The 21876-nt window shown below is 42.3% G+C and overlaps 1 protein-coding gene across 4 annotated transcripts in view; it reads left to right on the top strand.

Annotated features, from left to right (window-relative positions):
• Positions 1-21509, top strand: part of LOC147692521 (cytochrome P450 2B19-like) — a 467523-nt gene extending 446014 nt beyond the window's left edge. For all 4 annotated transcript variants that reach the window (XM_086938735.1, XM_086938736.1, XM_086938737.1 and 1 more), the window contains one exon: positions 21109-21509. In XM_086938735.1, the coding sequence (XP_086794861.1) occupies positions 21109-21305 (197 nt within the window). In that variant the 3' untranslated portion in view covers positions 21306-21509. The remainder of the gene's footprint in view (positions 1-21108) is intronic.
• Positions 21510-21876: the final 367 nt, after the last annotated feature.

The following is a 21876-nucleotide window of genomic DNA, read 5'->3' as shown; positions in this document are numbered from 1 at the left end:
TAAAAGTGCTCAGTTTCAGATCGGGTGAGACATCGCTCACCAACAACTCTTTGCTTTAATCTGGAACGGTTTCTTCTAATGATTTCAACATATGGAACGATTTCTTTTGATGTTTTTTTTCATTATTTATTTTACTGTCGGTATACCATATGTACTTATTTCTCATTTCAGCACGACAACGGTGACTACTTTTATTATTTTAGTTTCTTATTTTCCATCAGTCGCTATATTTATATATGTATTGATGTACATGTTGTGTTCTGAGTGATTTACTTATTTATTTTTACTGCATGGAACTGTTATGTGCTGAAATTGATGAATTAATTTATTTGTGTTCTGAGTGATTTACTTATTTACTTTTACTGCATGGAACTCTTATGTGCTGAAATTGATGAATTCATTTATTTATACTGTTTTCTTTTAAGGTCGATTTTAATTGTCAGGTTTTGCTATGCTGAGTTGTGGCAATGTTAGAATTTATTTATGGAAATGAACCACATTTGTGCTCAATTAATTTGAGGTGTTCATTAAGTGTTGATATTTATTTATGCTGATTTTTGATGAACCACTTATTTAATAGTGCTCTATTTTAAATAGAGGAGTTCACACTTTACTGCGATTAGTCGTGCAGAGTCTACATTTATTGCTTGAACTTTGAGGAGTTCAATGTGTGTATTTTCTTGAACTTTGAGGAGTTCAATGCTAGTGTGTATTTTGTTGAACTTTGAGGAGTTCAATGCTAGTGTGTATTTTGTTGAACTTTGAGGAGTTCAATGCTAGTGTGTATTTTGGGATTTTTAGTATGCATATTCTGCGGAGCCACATAGGTGCTCATTGTTTGAGGCGCTCCTGTATTTTCTGAAGTTTAGTTCTCCAGTTTGGATTTTTAGGATGCATATGTTGCGGAGCCACATACGTGCTCATGGTTTGAGGTGCTCCATTTCTTTCTGATGAAATTATATGAGGCTGCAGAGTCCTCAGTTCTGCTTATTCATGTTTTATTTTCCTGAACCACGCAAGTACTCTATTCAGTTAGAGGTGTTCAGTTTTATAGTGAGTCGCTAGGTAGCCATGTACCCCATGCACTAGGTGTTATGCGCTTTGTTCTTTATGCTTTATTTAAGTGTGTTTCGGGTAGCGTGGTAACTCCTATGTCCTAAATTTGTTATTCTATTGGGACGCCATTTTGTCTAGTTGATTCCCTTTTTATTGCTTTTCATGACAGTCTGGCCAACTGGCATGATTGGTGATATTTTGGGTTTTTGTTTGTGAAGGGGGATGGTTCTTATGTGATTTCTCTCTTGTTTTGTGCGAGGAGATATTGTTCCTCTCTTCATCTTTTATGCAACAATTTTTTATGATTGTGATATATTTGAAATTTGAAATCCTGTTTTTGTCATCATCAGGACATACTGTATTTAATTTCTATTTCTTTCTTCTGTGTTCATTGTTTTAAAAGAGGGAGATGTGTTATATCCTGATCATCTCTTTCCCTGCTGCTCAGCCTGTGTGTGTGATGTCATTAGAATGTTCCTGTGTGCATGGTTTGAATGTGTGGTCAGTTTGATTGAGTGGGCTGAGCAGCTGGATGCTGCTCCCGGTGGGGCCTCCTTCTTACCTTCCTCATTACCAACTTTAACCAATAAATACCTACTTAAGAATACCAACGTCTACTGGATCTACTTACATAAATAAGTACTTTTTGAATGCAATACACCACCGTGACGAACGGAGCAGACTCGCACTAAGCCCCGGCCGGTCCTGGCAGCTCTCCGCCCGCTTTCAGCACTTCAGGGAGCGGCGGCGAGCTAGCTCAGCGCTCCGAGCGGGGACAACAGGCCAGGGGCAGGAATCACTCGTGTTGCTCCCTCGGCGAGGTCGGGTCACTCTTCCTCGGCTCCAGTGATCAAAACACAGCTCTCGGAGGCTGTCTCGGAGGTCCCGATGACGTGGACCAATACTGTTGCGGTCTTCACGGTGAGCCTCCTCAATCACCCGGGAGTCAGCCAATAGCAGTGCGGCTCCTGGGGCAGGCCCTTCCTGACGCGAACGCAGACAGCCAATCAGAACGCAGCCTCAGTGATGATGCGGTGGCGCTAGGCCAATCCTAGCGCAGCGATCTCTGAGGGGGCTCGTCCTCCTGGGCCGATGGGAGCGCGGCGGGTTCGTTCTTCGCTACTGCAGCTCCGGTCAGGGACGGCAAACTTTGGAGGGTGTTTCTGGCCCCGGGCCGCAGCAGTGAATTGGCGGCAAGAGATTTTCAGGGCCACAGGTCGCGGCTGGACCGTTTCAAACCAGCAGATCGTCGGGATGATTCTCTACGCAGGGAGGCACCACGAGCCTCCTATCACCCCTGAATGTGTGCCGATAAGCACAGCAATCTTCTCCCATGGCCAGCAATCAGAAACACGCGTTGGGGCAAAACACCACACGATCTTTTCAGCAGTTTGGCAATGCTTAGGAACCTTTTAACCCTGGGTTCCAGAACAGAAGGCCAGCTCTTCTCAGGCCCTTGGAGATTCAGTTAGAAGACACAGCACACAGCAAAGTCTCTGTAGGTCAAGCAAGCAGGGTCACAGCACACAGCAAAGTCCCTCTTCTCCTCAGCTTCAGTTGGTCAGCAGAACAGGTCAGCCCTAAGAGCACACAGCAAGGCAATCTTCCTTTAGTTCTTCAGCGGTCCTTCTTCCAGCAGAGGTTCCTCTTGATTGTAGATTCTGAAAATCTGTTGTCAGGGGTCCTTCTCTTATACCCCTAAAAGTCTTTGAAGTCTTTGTACAAGTGGGCCCTGAGCCCGGTCTAAACCAGTTCTGGGTGTTGCTGGAGCCCTTGGGCTTCCTGGCTTCCTTCTTTCTTTCAGTGTGAGGGGCAGAGGTGACAGTCGCCCAGCAGGAGGTGGAGCCAGCATTGTGGTCAGGCAGGCACAGCCCTGTTCACTCCCAGGTGCTATCTCCTCCCACTTCCCTAGATGCAGATGCAGTCTTTCAACCACGGGCTGACTCAGACAGCCTCCTGGGGGCTCTGCAGCCCCTGTCACCCTCAAACCAGACAGTCAATCCACAAGCAGGCCCAGGCACACAGAAAGGTTAGACAAGAGAACAGCCACTTTCTAAAAGTACTATTCTCAAACACAGAATTTAAAAACAACCTTGCCTAAAAGATGTGTTATTAAATTCTGAATTCAGGGATATCAATCACTTATATCCCATCTTGTTCCTATGGGAAGATAGGCTGGTATCCATTGGGACCAGCCTCCCCCATGTTAGTCTATGGAGCAAGAAAACCTTGCAGCAGTGAGCACACAAAATGGCTGCCGCTCACCACCAGAGCATGTTACCTGCACTAGTACATGCTCTACCTTACCCATACACTGCACTCTGCCCAGGGGGGTACCTTGAGCCTTCCTTAGGGGTGACTGATGTGCACAGGCAGGGAAGGGTTAGGCCCAGCCTGTGGGGACACAGGCCAGGCGGACATGGCAGTCCACTGACTGCACACAGGCACTGCGCTGGCAGGCCTGAGACACCATTTTAGGGCTACTTATGTGGGTGGCACAATCAGTGCTGCAGGCCCACTAGTAGCATCCGTCATCACCAGCCCTGGCACACACAGTGCGCTTTACTAGGGACTTCATGGTGATACAAATATGCCAATCAGGTATACCCAATCAATATGACAATTTACATAGGGAGCACTTACACTCTGGCACTGATCAGCAGTGGCAGAGTGTCCAAAGCATCTAAACCAGCAAAAACGAAATCCAGCACAGCATCAAAAAATACAGGAGGCAGAGGCAAAAAGATGGGGGAAAACCACGCCAAGGGTGTCAGGTCTAACACAAACCAATTGCAACTAGATACAAAACAATAGCTACAAAAACAACAGCAGTAACTAAAGACATCATTCTATTGCCAAACTTGAAACTGAACAATATATAAAACCATATAGACCAGGCATTGCACTACTAGACTCACGGTTGCTCCCAAAAACTCTTTTTAGTATGATACAATCTGAAACATGAGGGCACACACAGCCCAGGATTAGTAGGACAATCGGCACAGTGCATACAACTCTCCTTCCACACACCTCTTCGCAGGCAGACTCTACAACTTTTACAGGAATTGTTTTTTGGGCTTGGGAGGTATTAAATCAGGAAAGTGGTGATCTTTCAATCTAGCCACATCCTCTACCAATTCAACTCTAGGAACACTTGCCTGTTCCACAACAACATGGCTGCCTATAACAGACTACTGAAACAGAACAAAAGTCAACTTTGACTCAGGAGAACACTCCTTGAACACAACAAAAGCATTGAAAGTTGCGAAATTGAAGAGATGGATGGGCAACTTTTTATACCACATGTAAGCCTTACGAATAGCAGTGTAAGGTCCAACCTCTGATCTACTTTATCAACACCACCCATGTGCTTATTATAGTCTAAAATGCCCACTGGTTTGCGTACTTCAACAAACTGACCCCAAACAGACACAGGTGAAGTACTCTCATCATGGATGGTAGTCAGCATGTACACATCCCTCCTGTCCACAAATTTCACAGCTAGTAGTTCATCATTACGCAAGGAACTGCACTGTCCCTTCTGAAGTTTTTTGCAAACCAGCTCTTTTGGATAACCTTTACGGTTAGAGCGGATTGTGCGAAAGCAAAAGTGTCCACTTTGAACAATTCCTTAAACAATTTCACAGCAGTGTAGAAGTTATCAAGGTACAAATGGTGGCTTTTGTTAAACAGTCTTCTAGCAAGATCCCACTCAATTTTCTCTGAAACTCTAAAAGTGGACGGACAACCAGGGGGGTCAATAGTAAAATGCTTACCAGTGTACACACAGAAATTAAAAACATATCCTGTCCTACTCTCAGACAACATATACAGTTTAATTCCATAACGGGCGCTCTTGCTAGGAATGTACTGCCTAAAAACCAAACGGCACTTGAACAGGACTAAAGACTCATCAAGAGATATTTCTTTCCCTGGAGTATAGATCTCTGAAAATCGATCTACAAAGTGATCAAGAACAGGCCGAATCTTAAAAAGACGGTCACAGTCAAGGTGATCTTGTGACAAAGCCCAAGTATTATCAACAAAGTGCAGCATCCGAAGCAAAAGTAAATACCGATCTCACGGGTCATAATCGCAGGAAATATGGCCGTTGCCATCAAGGGACTGGTAGACCAATATGAAGCAATGGACGCTTCCTTATCAAGCCCATGAAAAAAATGAAACCCCAAAAATTCTTCATCTCTTCCAGATTTGTGGGAGTCCACTGGGTAGCTCTAGAGTGGGGCTCAAGAGTGGCACTGTTGTCCCTCAAAAACTGTTCAGCATACAAATTAGTCTGCTCAACAATCTCAGCCAAAAATACATCATCCATAAACAACTGAAAAAAACTGTATAGGCAAAAAAATGTCACAATCCACCACACCCTGCATCCACACTAAAGGCGGCAACACTGGTTGCACCATGTTTGGATCAACCCAGAGTCCAGCACTTCCAGTAGGAAGCCTTGCAGCCTCAGGTTGCAATACCGATGTCTCTTGTTGCCCCATCGGCACTTCAGTGTCCCCCTCTAAAACAGGCACTTCATCCACACTGAGAGTAGCTTCATCTGCACTGAGAGTATCTTCATCATCCGATGATTCCATGTGGAGAGAAAACTCACTGCCTTAATCTTTCCCTCCCTCCTCTCCCTCAGAAGCACTGTCAGTCTCATAATCCTGCTCAGAGGAAGATTCAAGAAGCATACCGACCACCTGCTGAGCAGTCATTCTACGGCTAGCCATAATGCTTACTAACCAAGGTAACTTGTCAAACAAGTCAACAACAACAATCCCTTTGTAAAAAAAAAGTAATGAACAAAATGTAGCTTTATCACAAAGACCTATATACTCCAACACTATACCACTCATTTGCCAGAAGCAGCTAGACTCGTCACCACCTACTCTGCACAGACACAGTAAGGACCAACAGTATCCCACTAAAAAAGAAGAAAAAAAATACACTTAAAACAACGGAAAACACATAGCCAAGAATTTCATGCACAAATCACTAACAAAATATGCTGCTATTATGACACCACTTACCGGTTCATTCATGCATGACATTAATACTCAATTGGAATAAACACAACGAAAAGGTTCTTCTTACCAAAAAAATGCAACTACGCAAAACTGCAGATCAACCACTGCCGAAACCACAAAGAAGAATCAAAAGCTTTGCACTGAATAAAAAGGAGAAGAAACACATTACAATCACATATGGAAATAATGCACTAGTCCACACACTATCCACCAGCAAGCAAAGTTGGTAGGTGGGCCTAAAAGCATAAGCCCGATCTGCCCCCGCAGGGAGCAGAAACAGCCAAAACATTCAACATCATAAAGGGGGAGATACCCTTGCCCTAGGGGTCACTCCCCAACATCAACATTTAAAAAGCCCTGGTGTCTAATGGCTTCTGCCCCCCAGGGGACAGATGGGCCTGAAAACATATGGCCACCAATCTGCCCCCAAAGGGGACAGAAACAGCTGCGATATTCACCCCATAAAGGGGAGCGACCCTTGTGCAAGGGGACACTCCCAACAACACTAAAACAAACCCTGGTCGCCTAGTGGGCATACAATCAAATTAACTGTTTAATTGGGCCGATTGGCCTAGAATATGAATATATGTCTTATTTAATTCACTGTGATGTACGGATTGTTGTTACCCACACTGACGAAGGCAGCACGCCGAAACGCGTCTGTGTAGAGCGCCTGCGAAAATAAACCTTGCATGGTAGAAAGAACCCCTCGAGTGCTGTTGTCTTCTTCGAATTAGAAGAGGAGTTGGAGGGTTATGTATATATTTATATATATATATATATATATGCATTCGAAATTGGTCCAAGTCGGAGGCTCCCGGGTGCTCTCCGGCGGTGCACGCGAGGCGCAGCAGGACCCGCTGCGGTGAAATGAATTCCCGTTTTCTCGTTCAGAGAAGTTTTTTTGCCTCATGCACTCCCGTGTCAACAAATAAAGTACCAGCCACAGAGGTTTCACTCGATTGTAGTTTTAATCAGCAATCAGCAACCAGCAACACCTTACGCGTTTCAGTCTGAACGGAGACCTTGCTCACAGGTAACTGAATTGACATTGTTTAACGTTTAAATAAAGTGTTTTTTTTAAAGGAATTACATCACTTCCTGTTTCTCACGCAGGCTTTGTGGGACATGTAGTTTACCATTTAGGTTATATCACAACAAATCATTGAAAAGCCATTCAAAGGTCACTCTCTTTGGAAATGAACTCAATATAAATAATATGTGCAAAGGTAAAACCCAAAATAAAGCCCTCCGGTGGGCATTTCAACACATGCAGAGAGTTAATGCCTGCTCTTCATCATCATATATACCAAAAATTAGCCAAAATTTTGAGTAACTGATCATAATTGAGCCCTCCAGTGGGCGTTTGGTATTCAGTATCAAACAATAAACTAATTGGTCTCAAAGACAGCAGTGCTAATGTCTTATATCACAATTATTCTTACATGTCCATAATTATAAGTGAGAAATGAGGAATCTAATTAAGGAAATTTATGTACAATTTAAAATCAGGCAGGGTAGGTATCAGGGAGTCTCTGAACAGTTTAAAGTTGCAATTTTACAGGTGGTAATGTAGTTCTTCGTCCTGATTATGCCCATGAGGGCTCAGAGTTCGAAAGTTCATAATGTGTTTGGATTCTTTTTGTCTCATCACTCGCTCTCGATCCCCACCTCTTTGGTTGGGTCCCACACATTCAATTCCATAGAAGATTAGAGCTTTCCAATCCCCTTTGTGTTCCTTCTCCATGTGCTTTGCCATGGCATTGCTGCGATCAGTGTTAATAGTGGCACGAACATGCTCCAAAATACGAAGTTTCAACTCTTTTTTGGTGCTTCCGATATATTTTAGGGAGCAAGGGCATTCAAGGGCATATATGACAAATTGTGTTTTACAGTTGATCAGTTGTTGAATCTTCCAAGTTTTTTTATTTGCCATTTTTATTTCCTTGGTAGTTTTTGCTATGCAACAAACTTTGCATCCAGAGCATTTATAGAATCCTGTAGGTCTGCGCCATACCTCTGGTTTCTTTTGTTCTTGAAAGTGACTAAAGATAAGTTTGTCTTTTAGGTTTTTTGCCCTGCGATAAGTCACATTAGGATGATCTCCTACGATTTATGCCACTTTGGGGTCCATATGTAGAATATGCCAATTTTTTCGCAGTATTTTGACTATGGCTTGATTTGTTGTTGAGTGTGTGGTGATGAAACGGATTTTCTCTTGTTCTTCCACATCTGGTTTTGGTTTGTCTCTGAGCAAATCAGTTCTTTTTATACTGGAGGAGCGAGTCAAAGCCGTTTGAATCCATGATGGATTGTATTTCCTTTTTTCAAATCTTGTCTTGGCTAGGTTTCGGTGTTTGTGCCAATCCTCTTCGTTAGAACAAATCCTTTTTATGCGGAGAAACTCTCCGTATGGAATGTTTTGTATCAGGCTTGGTTGATGGAAGCTTTGGGCGTGTAGCACTGCATTCGTTGCAGTGCTCTTGCGATGTAGAGTTGTGTGTAGAACATTGTCCTTTACGAAGATTTCTGTGTCCAAAATACAACCCTTGTGTCACTGATTGTGTACGTGAAGGTTAACCCAAAGTCGGAATTGTTAAGAGTTTCGAAGTAGCTTTCAAATTCTTCATTTGTTCCCTCCCATATTAGCAACAGATCGTCTATATATCTTAACCAGGCTATGGCTTTCTGTACCGCTTCATCGTTTTCAGATCTCCATGCCCATGTTTTCTCCCATTGACCCATTGTAAGGCATGCATACGAAGGGCTAAAAGAAAAGCCCATCGCTGTGCCTTTTGATTGACGATAAATTTCTTTGCCAAATAAAAAGATGTTTTGCTCGAGGCACATTGTGATCATCTCCATAAGCATGTTATTATGATCCATAAATTGTATGCTTCTATCCATAAGGAAAGATTTGCAAGCTGCCAGGCCAATGTGATTTTGAATGTTCGAATATAAAGAAACCACATCCATCGTTATTAGTTTATATGAGGGTTGCCATGGAGTGTCCTGTAGCCTTCTTAGCATGTCCCCTGTGTCTTTTATATAGGAGGTTAGGCCTTTGACATATGGTAGTAAGAATACATCTATGTAGTTGGCAATGGGTTCTAATAATGCTCCTTTTGCTGAGATTATTGGTCTTCCTGGTGGTCTAGTGGGATATTTATGAATCTTCGGTAAGAAATATATTGTGGCCATTTTGGGATGTTTGGTTTGGAGGTATTTGTACTCCCCGTTGTCTATTAGTTTTTGGTTGAACCACGTTTCCAATTTTTTGTCTAGCTCTTCTTTTAATTTTGGGAGTGGGTTGCTTTTTAACTTTTCATAGTATTCCTTGTTTTGTAATTATGAGTGGGCTTCTCGCATGTATGCCTCCTTGTCTAGAACAACGACATTGCCCCCCTTATCAGCAATCTTTATTTCAATAGTGTCATCTTTACAAAGTGAATTTAAGGCTTGACGTTCCTGTTCAGTTAAGTTGTCCTTGGCGGGCGGAACTTTAAGTTGGTACAGATCCTTGACCACACATTCTTGAAAAAGATCAATTTTATTCCCTGGTGGTAGTTGAGGGTAGAATTTAGATTGTGGCTTCATTTTGGAGATTCCTGCTCCAAGTTGTACACAATATGTTTGTACTTGTCCGCCCCCTTCTTGTGGGGTCTGGCTTAATTCCATCAGGTTAACAAAATGTTCAGCATCCTGTATTGGGGTTTGCAATGTTGGTTGGATTATGCTTCTTTTGTAATTCGCCATATCTGGTTTATCAATGAATAGTTTGGCAAGTTTGATTTTTCTCACGAATTTGTAAACATCAATTCTTGTTTCAGCCAAATTCATGCCACTGGTTGGACAGAAATTCATGCCTCGTTTGAGAACCTGTAGTTCGGTCTCCGTTGAGACCGAAACGCGTAAGGTGTTGCTGGTTGCTGATTGCTGATTAAAACTACAATCAAGTGAAACCTCTGTGGCTGGTACTTTATTTGTGGATGTACCATGTTACTCCGCATACCGTTACAACTACCTACCATTACAACGCGACCATTACAACGCATACCATTACAACGCATAGCGCTTTGGGGTGCTGGATAGTGGTAAGTATAATTTACTATTCTAACTCCAGTCCCCGTGGACCCTAGGGAAGGTGTTGGATAGTAAATTATACTTATTCCCTATCCTATAGCGCCCCCCAGCGCAATGCGTTGTAATGGTATGCGTTATAAAAGTCGCGTTGTAGTGGTAGTGCGGAGTAACGAATGCGTTGTAACAATTGCATACCTTTATTTGTTGACACAGGAGTGCATGAGGCAAAAAAACTTCTCTGAACGAGAAAACGGGAATTCATTTCACCGCAGCGGGTCCTGCTGCGCCTCGCGTGCACCGCCGGAGAGCACCCGGGAGCCTCCGACTTGGACCAATTTCGAATGCAGATTCCAAGAAGGCTCGGGTGAACGCCGACAGTGAAATCATCAATTACACTGAAGAAACGAGTGTTACGAGAAGACGCTGAGGAAACCCTGCTGGCGCAGGCTGGAAACGGGAGACGGCGGTTCCGGAGGGAGCGAGTTTCACCGAAGTACCCTGCAGCCGGTAAGCGCCCTCAGCAACTCTCGCCAGCAAACCCATAAAATACAGTCATACATTAATGTGTGCAAGTGTCGGTTGGTCTCCCCCACATGTCACAATAACTGCTGAATTTACGAGTGAAAGTGAAAACTCGGGGAACTTTTTTCCTTTAAAATCAGTCTAAATGAAACCTGCAAAGGCTTCGCAGTGACACAGGGAGCCGTGCACAATAGTGATATAAACTAACAGGAATATCAAAACCAGTAAGGTGCTTTGTTGAACACAGCCAAAAACCAAATAAACCAGCACATAATGGATAAAAGGGAGGTATCAAGGAATACCCTGATACAAACATGTTTTGATGAAGAAACTGCAACTACAAGTGAAGGTGGTGGCGCTCGAAAATCAGATGTCAGGAATAAATTGCGAGCATGGGAAAAATTGTCCAAAAGAGAAATTAATAAATGGTGGGAAGTTGCAGCTCTTAAAAAATACCTAGATGTCAAACGCATTCCATGAGGACTACGCATCAATCTCATGCCCAGCCACCAAGATACAAGTAACGAATTATTAACAGAGTGGGGTGAATTCATCCTCAAATCGTCACTAGGATTAATGGAGATTCTAGTTAAACATGTGGAAATTGCTTTGGAAAAAATTACCAAACAACTAAAAGAATTGGAGAAAGAAATTGCCACGATTGAGTTAAATCCGGAGATGAAAAAATTCAAGGAAGACTTGGATAAATATATTGAAAAACATGAAGAAAATGTAAGAATCAGGAAACAAACAAAGTTCCAAAGGGACAAAGAAGATTACGATGACGGTCGCATTTTTACTTATGCCAAGAAGTATGAAAGATTCAGAAACAATGAATATGACAGCATGTCCTCAGTCTCTTCCCTGGTATCAACGGAACCCAACCTAAGTGGAGGGGAAGAAGAACAAAGAGAAGCCAGGGCAAGGAATTCTTTTTTAGACGATCTGAAATTGGCATTCAATCAAAGGACTTGGGAGAAAACAATGGGGCCCCCAAGAAATATAAACCAGAGGGAAGAGGGAGAGGAAGGGGAAGGGGAAGCGCACCCCAAAACAAACCAGGAGAGGCAAGCGAAAGTACGGCACAAGCTTCTGGCGTAGACCGCGTAGGACCCATGACACGCAACATGAGAAAGAAATGGAACAGTTAAATGAACATCAGAATATTGTTGAAAAAGATCAGACAATGGCACAACAATGCGACACGTCTCATGATCAAGAACTGCAAGTAATCAATCTATCTTCTAAACAATTGAGTGAAACGGAACTACAGGTTCTCAAACGAGGCATGAATTTCTGTCCAACCAGTGGCATGAATTTGGCTGAAACAAGAATTGATGTTTACAAATTCGTGAGAAAAATCAAACTTGCCAAACTATTCATTGATAAACCAGATATGGCGAATTACAAAAGAAGCATAATCCAACCAACATTGCAAACCCCAATACAGGATGCTGAACATTTTGTTAACCTGATGGAATTAAGCCAGACCCCACAAGAAGGGGGCGGACAAGTACAAACATATTGTGTACAACTTGGAGCAGGAATCTCCAAAATGAAGCCACAATCTAAATTCTACCCTCAACTACCACCAGGGAATAAAATTGATCTTTTTCAAGAATGTGTGGTCAAGGATCTGTACCAACTTAAAGTTCCGCCCGCCAAGGACAACTTAACTAAACAGGAACGTCAAGCCTTAAATTCACTTTGTAAAGATGACACTATTGAAATAAAGATTGCTGATAAGGGGGGCAATGTCGTTGTTCTAGACAAGGAGGCATACATGCGAGAAGCCCACTCACAATTACAAAACAAGGAATACTATGAAAAGTTAAAAAGCAACCCACTCCCAAAATTAAAAGAAGAGCTAGACAAAAAATTGGAAACGTGGTTCAACCAAAAACTAATAGACAACGAGGAGTACAAATACCTCCAAACCAAACATCCCAAAATGGCCACAATATATTTCTTACCGAAGATTCATAAACATCCCACTAGACCACCAGGAAGACCAATAATCTCAGCAAAAGGAGCATTATTAGAACCCATTGCCAACTACATAGATGTATTCTTACTACCATATGTCAAAGGCCTAACCTCCTATATAAAAGACACAGGGGACATGCTAAGAAGGCTACAGGACACTCCATGGCAACCCTCATATAAACTAATAACGATGGATGTGGTTTCTTTATATTCGAACATTCAAAATCACATTGGCCTGGCAGCTTGCAAATCTTTCCTTATGGATAGAAGCATACAATTTATGGATCATAATAACATGCTTATGGAGATGATCACAATGTGCCTCGAGCAAAACATCTTTTTATTTGGCAAAGAAATTTATCGTCAATCAAAAGGCACAGCGATGGGCTTTTCTTTTAGCCCTTCGTATGCATGCCTTACAATGGGTCAATGGGAGAAAACATGGGCATGGAGATCAGAAAACGATGAAGCGGTACAGAAAACCATAGCCTGGTTAAGATATATAGACGATCTGTTGCTAATATGGGAGGGAACAAATGAAGAATTTGAAAGCTACTTCGAAACTCTTAACAATTCCGACTTTGGGTTAACCTTCACGTACACAATCAGTGACACAAGGGTTGTATTTTTGGACACAGAAATCTTCGTAAAGGACAATGTTCTACACACAACTCTACATCGCAAGAGCACTGCAACGAATGCAGTGCTACACGCCCAAAGCTTCCATCAACCAAGCCTGATACAAAACATTCCATACGGAGAGTTTCTCCGCATAAAAAGGATTTGTTCTAACGAAGAGGATTGGCACAAACACCGAAACCTAGCCAAGACAAGATTTGAAAAAAGGAAATACAATCCATCATGGATTCAAACGGCTTTGACTCGCTCCTCCAGTATAAAAAGAACTGATTTGCTCAGAGACAAACCAAAACCAGATGTGGAAGAACAAGAGAAAATCCGTTTCATCACCACACACTCAACAACAAATCAAGCCATAGTCAAAATACTGCGAAAAAAATGGCATATTCTACATATGGACCCCAAAGTGGCAGAAATCGTAGGAGATCATCCTAATGTGACTTATCGCAGGGCAAAAAACCTAAAAGACAAACTTATCTTTAGTCACTTTCAAGAACAAAAGAAACCAGAGGTATGGCGCAGACCTACAGGATTCTATAAATGCTCTGGATGCAAAGTTTGTTGCATAGCAAAAACTACTAAGGAAATAAAAATGGCAAATAAAAAAACTTGGAAGATTCAACAACTGATCAACTGTAAAACACAATTTGTCATATATGCCCTTGAATGCCCTTGCTCCCTAAAATATATCGGAAGCACCAAAAAAGAGTTGAAACGTCGTATTTTGGAGCATGTTCGTGCCACTATTAACACTGATCGCAGCAATGCCATGGCAAAGCACATGGAGAAGGAACACAAAGGGGATTGGAAAGCTCTAATCTTCTATGGAATTGAATGTGTGGGACCCAACCAAAGAGGTGGGGATCGAGAGCGAGTGATGAGACAAAAAGAATCCAAACACATTATGAACTTTCGAACTCTGAGCCCTCATGGGCATAATCAGGACGAAGAACTACATTACCACCTGTAAAATTGCAACTTTAAACTGTTCAGAGACTCCCTGATACCTACCCTGCCTGATTTTAAATTGTACATAAATTTCCTTAATTAGATTCCTCATTTCTCACTTATAATTATGGACATGTAAGAATAATTGTGATATAAGACATTAGCACTGCTGTCTTTGAGACCAATTAGTTTATTGTTTGATACTAAATACCAAACGCCCACTGGAGGGCTCAATTATGATCAGTTACTCAAAATTTTGGCTAATTTTTGGTATATATGATGATGAAGAGCAGGCATTAACTCTCTGCATGTGTTGAAATGCCCACCGGAGGGCTTTATTTTGGGTTTTACCTTTGCACATATTATTTATATTGAGTTCATTTCCAAAGAGAGTGACCTTTGAATGGCTTTTCAATGATTTGTTGTGATATAACCTAAATGGTAAACTACATGTCCCACAAAGCCTGTGTGAGAAACAGGAAGTGATGTAATTCCTTTAAAAAAAACACTTTATTTAAACGTTAAACAATGTCAATTCAGTTACCTGTGAGCAAGGTCTCCGTTGAGACCGAAACGCGTAAGGTGTTGCTGGTTGCTGATTGCTGATTAAAACTACAATCGAGTGAAACCTTTGTGGCTGGTACTTTATTTGTTGACACGGGAGTGCATGAGGCAAAAAAACTTCTCTGAACGAGAAAACGGGAATTTATATATATATAATATATATATATATATATATATATATATATATATATATATATAAATATATATATATATATATATATATATATATATATATATATATATATATATATATATATGTGTTTCCAAAAGTTTGCCCAGAGACGAGGTCGCACTCCGCTTCAGGTATGTGCACAACACTTTATTTATGAATCCATGCGGCTTCCCATCCCAACGGTGGCATCTGAGAGCTTTTTAAATTAAAAGTAAATCATTCAGTGTTGGTCGGCCCTAAAGATCTGTGGATGCGGGATCCTAAAGGGTAGAGGAGAGGTGGGGCTGAGGACACACGTAGAGGGGAATAGTGCCCGGTAGGCTAGTGAGGGGGATGCAGGTATTTGGCAGGGCGGGCAGAGGGAGTCAGGCAGGGGGAGGAGATGCGAAGGCAGACTGTCTAAAGGAAATGAGGCGATCCTCAGAGGTCAGCAGGGTGAAGTTAATCTTATGAGGAGGTCTTACTTTACAAGATCAGTCTTCAGCTGGTTCCCTATGTGTAGTTTAGCAGATACAAAGTTGTTAGGTTTAGACATTTTAAGCCAATTAGCACTCCCTTACTGAAGAGAGGGGTGTGTCCTGAATGGGTGTGTACTCATTTGTCTGCCACATGCCTCCAAGTGTTCTGCAGCTTTTCCTGTGGTTTAAGAGTGTTCACCATTTGAGATTCCCTTCTTTTGTGCACCACGGTGTTGTGACTTGTGGTTTTCATTTAAAATACTTCCCAGTTCTGGCTTCTGGTTTCTTCATAGTTAGTGCAAGGTACGAATACACGTTAACTGTGCTATGAACTGCAGATTGCATTGTTTATGTCTTCCAGTGTATAGCACATTTATCTGAGGTTGCATTCTTGTGACTCCAGGCCATGGTTGCTCTGAGTGCCGATGCTCTTTTACGGCCATTGTAAGCAGCTGCCTTGTTATGCCTCATATAGAGACACAAGATTGCAACAAGTGGTCTCAAACAGTCCTTCTGTGGACTAAAGAAATACTTGCACTAAAGCCGTTTTCTCCTAATGTACTTAGTCATTATTTGGAAATGTTTCATTGTTTTTAAGTCTGGCGGGACAGCGCAGCGGTGGCAGACATTATGTAATGAACCTTGAAAAGGGCTTTAACAAGCGCTGTCAGGCGAGGGGCATGTTGGTAGCCAGATGTGTGTGTTTTGATTGGGAAGAAATTGTTTGCTTCCACAAAAATAAGGCTTGACCTCACCTCAGCTGGGATCATTTTGTATATTTATCAAGATGCCTGAGATTGAACTTCCAGCTGCACACACAGTACTTGTAATTAATATAAAGTGACTAGGATCATTAGAAAATATATTGTTTTTCTCTGGCAGCAGCGCAGATGGGAGGATGGCAGTCTTTAACTTTTGACTTCTGAGTGTAGTTTGGTGTTTGATAGCCCATGGCTACACTATGCTACACGAATTTTAAATTCTACCTTGGCAATGCAACTGTCGCCTGACCTTCAATCAATCAGGGGTTCATAAAGTGTGACTACTCACCCGTGAGGGTCTCAAGGTGCTGGAGGGAGGCGGGGCTGCTGGTCCCTCTGGGTGTGGAGGATCATTCTAAGAACCAGGCCTTGAGGTCCTTCCTGAATCGGGTCAGCAACGCAGATTGCCTGAGGTGGAGGGGCAGTGAGTTCCAGGTCTTGGCGGTGAGGTAAGAGAATGAAATTCCTCCGGTTCTGGCCTTGTGGATCCTGGTGACAGAGGCTAGGGCATGCTGGGCGGAGCAGAATTGTCTGGCGGGTACCTGGAATGCGAAGTTGTGGTTCAGGTATGCTGGTCCTATATCGTGGAGAGCTTTGTAGGCATGTGTGAGGAGATTGTAGGTGGTTCTCTTGCTGACCGGTGGAGTTGTCGGAGGTGTTGTGTGATGTGGCTGCAGCGGGGGATGTTGAGGACCAGTCTGGCAGCAGCGTTTTGAATGTTCTGTTGTTTCTTGAGCTGTGTCTGGGTGATGCCGGCATAGAGTGCATTGGCGTACTTGAGTCTGCTGGTGATGAGTGCGTGGGTGGCAGTCTTTCTGGATTCTGTGGGGATCCATCTGAAGGTCTTTCGAAGCAGGCGGAGTGTGTAGAAGCAGGCTGAGGAAACTGAGTTAATTTGGCGGTTCTTTGTGAGCGATGAGTCCAGTATGATGGCATGGTTGCATGCGTGGTCCCTAGGGATGGGAAGGGGTCCCAGAGCGCAGGTCTGTTGGGGTGCAGCATGGTTGTGTGTGGTGGTGACGGGTGTAGTGGCATAGTCTGTGTCAAAGCTGTCATAGATCTGCCTGATTGTGTGGTGCAAGAAGGTGCTGAGTTTGTTGCAGAGGTCTTGGGGGGGTGGGGCGTCTCTGGTCTCGCTGTTGGGCCTGGCAAACTTCTTGACGATGGTGAAGAGTTCTTTGCTATTGTCTGTGTTGGTTTTGATTCTGTCTTGGAAGGCCGTATTCTTTGTGGTTTTGAGGAGGAGGTGGTGTGCATTGATGGCAGATTTGAAGGTTGCGTGGGTTTCCAGGGTTTTGTTGATCCTCCATTTCTTCTCGAGTCATCAGCAGATACATCTGGACTCATGGAGGGTGGGAGTGAGCCAGCTGGCTTTCTTGGAGTGTTGCTTGCCTGGTCTGCCTCTTCTTGTGGGGTGCCAGAGTGTTGGCACAGTCGAAGATCCATCAGTTGAGGTTGTGTGCTGCAGTTGGCTTTGGTGGAGTGGTTGTGCTGAGGGAGTCAATGAGGAGTTCTTTGGTGGTCTTGCCCCAGCTGCGACGGGGGGTCAATGAGGGCGTTGCTGTGCGGTGAAGGCAAGATATACGCAGTGGTGGTTGGTCCAGGAGAGTTCGTGGTGTGGTTGTAGCTGGTGTTCCCGCTGGCAGAGAAAACAGGGTAGAATGTGTGACTCACTTAGTGGGTCGGTGCGGTGACTAGCTGCTTGAGTCCGATGTTGGTGAGCTTCTCTAGTAGGGAGGTGGTGTTCTGATATCTGAGGTTGTCTATGTGGAAGTTGATGTGTCCGAGTAGGATGGAATCGGTGGATGCAAGAACTTGGGGTGCAATGAGGTCTACAATGGAGTCAGTGAAAGGCGGTCAGGGCCGGGGGGCCTGTAGATGAAGGACCTTATGTGATAAACAAAAAAGAGCTTTCAGAGTGCGACTTAGAGAGGAGAACAGGCTCCACCCACTTGTTAGTTTCCCTAAGTGCACTATTTGATTGGGCCAAATGTATGTGCCTCTCCTAAAAAAGACTGCTTGTATTGCAGTTTTACCTTGTGACAACATTTATATTCAATGCAGCAGTACTGAGTTGGTTATGGTGGCAAGTCAATGATCGTGGCATAAGCCTGATCTGCTTATTATGAAATAATATTATAAAGGCAGTAGGCCTGAGATATTGTGAAAAGTATTTGTTAAATTCAACAGGCATTCGGATGGATTGTTATTACTCTGAATTAAAGCCCACTGATAGGTATTTATGTTTCTTATATATCATTTTATAAATTACCTTAGTAGGCAAAGATTTTGGTGTTGGCTCCATCCTCTGACCAACCATAAGCATAGAATATTTACAACAAGTGAATCCTTGTTAAGACCTGTTAGGAAAGCTAGTATTTTGCTTTGACAGCTGTTATTTTTTATACTTTCGCAATGTTATGACTGTGTGCCTGATGGTTGCCTTGCGGGAAGCCTTACACTCAGTGCAGTTGGTTATTGTGACAAGCCAGTAATAACAGCTATAGGCTTGATTGGTATGCAGGGAAATGTAATGACCAATGCCATTAATCGGGCCTGTTTATAATAAAAAAGTTACTACAAAACCAGTAGGCCGGGCTGTTTATTGTGAAAGGCATATGGTAAATAGAATAAGTCTCTGACAGTAGATTATCACATAATGTAATAGGCCAGTGCCAGCTATTTGATTCCATGTAATATCACAGATTGCCAAAGTAGGCAATGGTTTTGGTGTTGGTCACCCACTCTGGCAAACCCTGAGAGTAAAATGTTACTGTTATGGTTCTTGTTAGGGTTGTATAATGTCAAAAACATTGGTGCAGGCTAAAAGCCTTACTGGTTCAATGGGAAAAGTTATATCATATTCCTTAGGTGTGATCTGTTTATAATGAAAAGATATGACAAAGCTAGTAGGTCATACTTATTTATTCTGAAAAGCATGTTTAAGGCAATAGGCATTTAAGGGTGGATTTTTATTACACCATGCTAAAGCCTAGAGGCAGGAATTTTATTACATGGACTCCTTCAGATTACTGTTGTAGGCAAAGGTTCTGGTGTTAGTTGCCCACCTGAAGAAACCATGGGGATATATGATTTGCACTACTATAATCCTTATTATGCTCTAGTAGTAGAGATTTTATGTTGTTTTTTGACAACTGTAGTCTAAACATATTTTTTATCTTATTATGGTATCGCGGATGGTTCCCTTGTGGGAAGGATTACGAACCAGCACAATAGGTGTGAGTCGGTTATAGTGACAAGCCAATGCTGACTGTTATAGGTCTGATTCTTATTGGTCTTAATGGTTATAATGAAAAGTTATGATAAAGGCAGTAGGACTGACATATTGACTGTAGAAAGCATATGTTAAAGCCAATAGACATATCAAGGTAGATTGTTATTACTCTTTAATAAAGCCTACAGATAGGTATTTTGGTATGTGGAATCTTACAGTCTACCATAGTAGACATGGGTTGTGGAGAGATGGTATGCTGCTATGCCAACTGTAAATGAGTATACTATTTAATGTTATGATTGAATGCCTGATGGTTGCTTTCTTTGTTGGAAAGTGTATGCATATTGCAGGGGGCGACATTTGGTTAGGATGATAAGCTGTTGATAACAGTTACAGATCTGATTGGTTTTACTGTGAAAAAGATTTCTGTTGCTATAATTCTGATCTGTTTATTAAAAATAGTTATAATGAATGCATTAGACCTGACATATTGATTGTGAAACGTAAATGTTAAACTCAACAGGCATGTAAATGTGGGTTGTTATCTCTCAGCATCAAAATATGCAGATTGACATGTAGGGAATGATTTTGGTGTTGTTGCTACCTCTGTCAAACCCTAGGTGGGAGAAGATTTGCACTATAATAATTCTTCCTACAATCTCTTCTTAACTGTCTGCCAGGATGTTGTAATAATAAAACATTCAATGAATAATACAGACATGCATTTATATAAATATTTAAACAGATAGTTACACAGAGCACTTTTGCGTCCACTCTGTTCTGCCATTGGCCTGTCTGTTATTTACACTCTGCTTCCATTTATGAGAGAGAACCTCATGGGGTAATAGTTTAGTCCTCACCAGTCATTGGCTATTTTGCCTGGTGAATGACAGCATGTTTGATCTTTTATGGACATCCACCTGAAAATGAGTGCACTTCAATGTCAGAGCTGGTTTGCCAGTCCTTTAGTTTATAAATGTCTAGTCTTATATTCCCCCTTTAATCTTTTGTTTCTCTTCTTTTTATTTTAATGTGTCTTAAGAGGACACTCCAGCTCTCCAGGCAGTGCTAATGGATAGCTTGCTTGCTGCTCATTCCCTGTGGCCAAATCTCTAAACCATCAGGGAATACAGTTGTCCATAATATATCATTGTTTTGCCATTCCAAGATGGCCAAAACATCGGTTGTAAATGTGGTGGACATGCTTGAGATTTCAAACAAAGATACACTATTTACAACACCTTTGCAAGATGGACACCCTCTGTTATGTTTAGTTTTGTTATTGCAAGTATAGGTCTGCTGTGTTTAGATAACAGCTCGTTTTTTCTAATTGAATTCTTTTAATTTATCTGGCACATGTTGATGAGTTTGTCTGTGTTTTCTTCCCATTTTGTCACTTGGTGAATACAAAAATGTGTCAGTGGATTGATGAATGAATGTGTGAGTGTAAAGATGCATGACAGAGTGCATGTATGATCACTTACTGAGTGCCTAAGCCTATCAATGACACAAAAGGTGCATTAATTTATAAGCCAAACCTATTCTCAATGCCAGTGGCTGTTGAATTTATCAGCAGATCTAGGTTGTGTCCTGTTCAGCAGTACATGACAATCTATCTTGCTTTCTGCTTTGTCTCTCTTACTAGGTAAGCGGCTGTGTCCAGGGGAGGGCCTGGCCCGCATGGAGATCTTCCTCGTCCTCACCGCCCTCCTGCAGAAGTTCACTTTTCATTCGGTCGCTGATCCCGCCAGTCTCGATCTTGCTGTCCTGAGGAGAGAATTTCGACGCACAGGCCTGTCCTTCGAACTGCGCGCTGTTCCACGGCAGATCACCCAGGTCTGAAAATGCAGGAAAATGGAAAAGAGAGAACAACTAAAGGAATCAATGAAGTTCAAACCTGTAAATAATAGCATAAACCTAATGCTCATTATGTGAGGTGCTATGTTTGGTTTCTAATCCATGGTGAGTCAGACTTTGAATAGCATTCATTTTTAAATTTTGAATAAATTACAGCGTTTTAACAATTAAAACAAATCTAAACTTGAAGACCATTGTGCTTCTTTTCATCTATATGCAGAATATGTGTCTCCTCTCCCTGCATGAGTGAGTGCAATTTTAGTGCATGGAATGATCCCTCTCTCCTGGTAGCACCATTGGCTGTTGTCTCAGACTTAAGGCCTGTACCGTAACCTAAAGTAACCTGACATCTACATACCATTATTAGGCCTCCTGGTAACCTGTGTTGCAGCATTGGCGATGACAGCGCTCTGGTACTTAACACAATTTCTTGATAAAGTTGTCAATGATTTTTCCCCATTGGTTGTATGGACCTCTGTTGGTTGACATGACACACTGTAAGAGAGAAGACATCAACAATACATGTCCAACTTGTGAAGCCAATGTGACTCCACAA

The sequence above is a fragment of the Lissotriton vulgaris genome, chromosome 9 (genome assembly GCF_964263255.1).
Source record: "Lissotriton vulgaris chromosome 9, aLisVul1.2, whole genome shotgun sequence".
Classification (NCBI taxonomy): domain Eukaryota; kingdom Metazoa; phylum Chordata; class Amphibia; order Caudata; family Salamandridae; genus Lissotriton; species Lissotriton vulgaris.
This window is presented reverse-complemented; position numbering and strand designations above follow the sequence as displayed.